Source organism: Oncorhynchus clarkii, chromosome 12 (assembly GCF_045791955.1).
Source record: "Oncorhynchus clarkii lewisi isolate Uvic-CL-2024 chromosome 12, UVic_Ocla_1.0, whole genome shotgun sequence".
NCBI lineage: Eukaryota > Metazoa > Chordata > Actinopteri > Salmoniformes > Salmonidae > Oncorhynchus > Oncorhynchus clarkii.
The window spans coordinates 70,319,475-70,321,787 of record NC_092158.1 but is presented as its reverse complement, the minus strand read 5'-3'; the positions used below and the strand labels follow the sequence as shown (position 1 = coordinate 70,321,787).

General features: G+C 42.8%; 1 protein-coding gene across 1 annotated transcript; it reads right to left on the bottom strand.

Annotated features, from left to right (window-relative positions):
• Positions 1-1,066: 1,066 nt before the first annotated feature.
• LOC139422199 (reprimo-like protein) lies at positions 1,067-1,597 on the bottom strand. Its single transcript, XM_071173367.1, has one exon. The coding sequence runs from the start codon at positions 1,394-1,396 to the stop codon at positions 1,067-1,069; it is 330 nt and encodes a 109-aa protein (XP_071029468.1). The 5' UTR covers positions 1,397-1,597.
• Between the last annotated feature and the right edge of the window lie 716 nt (positions 1,598-2,313).

Genomic DNA, 2,313 nt, shown 5'->3' with positions numbered 1-2,313 from the left:
ACATTTGAACAATAGTAGATTTTACAGTTATTTATGTACGTAATTGTGTGCAAATGGAAGAAAAGTTTAGACTTGTGTCTAAAAACCATTTCCTTATAATATATTATTATAATAGACTAATAACATTATTATTGTTATTATTATTATAATCGTTGTTATTATTACTGTCATGACATTGTTACTGTTATTGTTATTCCTATTACAGTGCAGTATAACATGCACACGGTCCTCGATCACATTTAAATGTAACTCATTTGTTTAATATATACTGCTTATTTATGCTGCTATGTGCGATAGGCCTATGCCCTACATGAATAAATCTAATCTACTGCAACATGTACAACAGATATCAATGAAGAGATACGAGAACGTCACGTTTATTCGTAGCATGCTGCACTTTTCATTCAAGTTTCATCTTGGTACAAAAATCATGCATCAGGTGCATTCAAAAAGTACAAAAACAGTAGGTCCAAATACCACTTTGTACTGCAGGCTACAGACCAAGCCGCGTGCATGCTGAACTGGACATGAGAACAGTCGTTGAAGCAGTGATGGGCTTTGTTAAACATGCAAGATCCCAGCACCTTGAGTATTTGCCAGACATGCTAAAAAGAAACGGGACCAAGAAAAATATATATTTTCAGAGAATTCCCACGTCCAAAATGTATAGCCTACTGTCAGAACTGAAATGGGAAAAACACATACAATATGCATGCGTAAAGTTGTTAAACAATCATGGAAATATCGACTTTTGCGAATATAATTTGAGGTAACAACGTGTAAACATTTTTATCACAAGAGTCCATTACTTTTTTCAAGTTGACAGTTAAAAACAAAACAATATCCAACAGCCTATGAGTAAACAGCGATGCATTCCTGGTTCTCCTTAAACGTTTGATGTGAGGAATTGGCCGCGCTTGACTGCAAGTGCAGTCTATATTGGCAAAGATATTTTGCAAGGAAATCAAACGCATTGCATATCATCGTGCCTCCCCAAATACAGCGTGTTGAGGCTATAGGTCCGTGGCGCGCGGCTACACACCATTCTCCATCCCGGCGCCATAGACTAGCTGAGTCCTATCATCACCGGGGCCTCTATGTCTTTGGAAGGTCTCCGGTCCTTCACCATAAAGTTAATCATACTCTCCGATTTGATCATGAGGTTGCAGCCGAGGAAAAATATGCCGAAAATGACGGTGAGCGACAGTACGCACAGGACCGCGATCTGTACGACGCGACTGATAAAGAGTTTCCGCTCGTCCGGAGGTAGCGCCAGCGAGCCGCCGTCACTGGTTGCCACGTCCGTCCCGTTGCAGCAGTTCACCAGAGTACCGGCGAGGACTTGGCTCCTGTTGAATAGTGCGCCCTGGGCTTGGTCGAAGAAGGAGCCGTTCATGTCTCCGTGGATGTCAGTCTGACAGCGCTAATGGCAGCTATGGTCGCACGCGGTTCCACAGACACACACTCACGGCAAAACCCTGTCTCGCAGTTGCACTTTGCGTCATGTGACTGTGAAAACAAATCAAAGTAAAAATCAAATGAGAAATATATAATCTTCTTTTAAATTCGGTAATAACAGCACTACCAAAAGCTGATATGTCGGTGCGTATCAGCGGAGAGAAACTATCACAACCCTAACCAGATGCCGTATTCACCATCATACTTGCAAGTCAAAGTATTAAACTGAACACAACTTCTACGTAGCTCGAACCTCTTAATTAAGCGGGTCCCATTTGACATCTCGAAGGAGGTTTAAGTCTGTATGTAAGACTGCCCTGCATGCGCACCTGTGCCCGCGTGTGTGTGCTTTCGTGGCAAGTCTCTCGTGCATTTTAAAGGGCTGATGAGTTCCCCGTTGACTAAATCGCTCTCCACGAGGGGAGGTGGGTGGGCGGGTGCGGACAGTAGACAATTGAACGATTTATGCAGCCCTCATCGACTGTCAGCGACAGCAGGCATATAGAGTGTTATTATTAGAATATGTCATCAATGGCATAAGGATTGGTATTGGTCTGTCACCACCAACACTGAAGAACACTGAAGAATCGATGATTTCTGATGGATGTAGAGTGACAATTCGTTCTAACCTTAATGATGGGAGATACGTGTATCAATCTCTACAACACTTTGCTCACGCTGCATGTCTCCCTGAAGTGCCACCGCTCTAATATTCTCTGCATCATAAAACATTACAACAAAGGAGGGATCGGAAAAGAACCTGATGTACTGTACAGTTCAGTTCTGCACTCATCCTCCAAATGCCACCGTGACAGTACAACCTTAAGCACAGACAGAGAGAGAGACACATTCAGA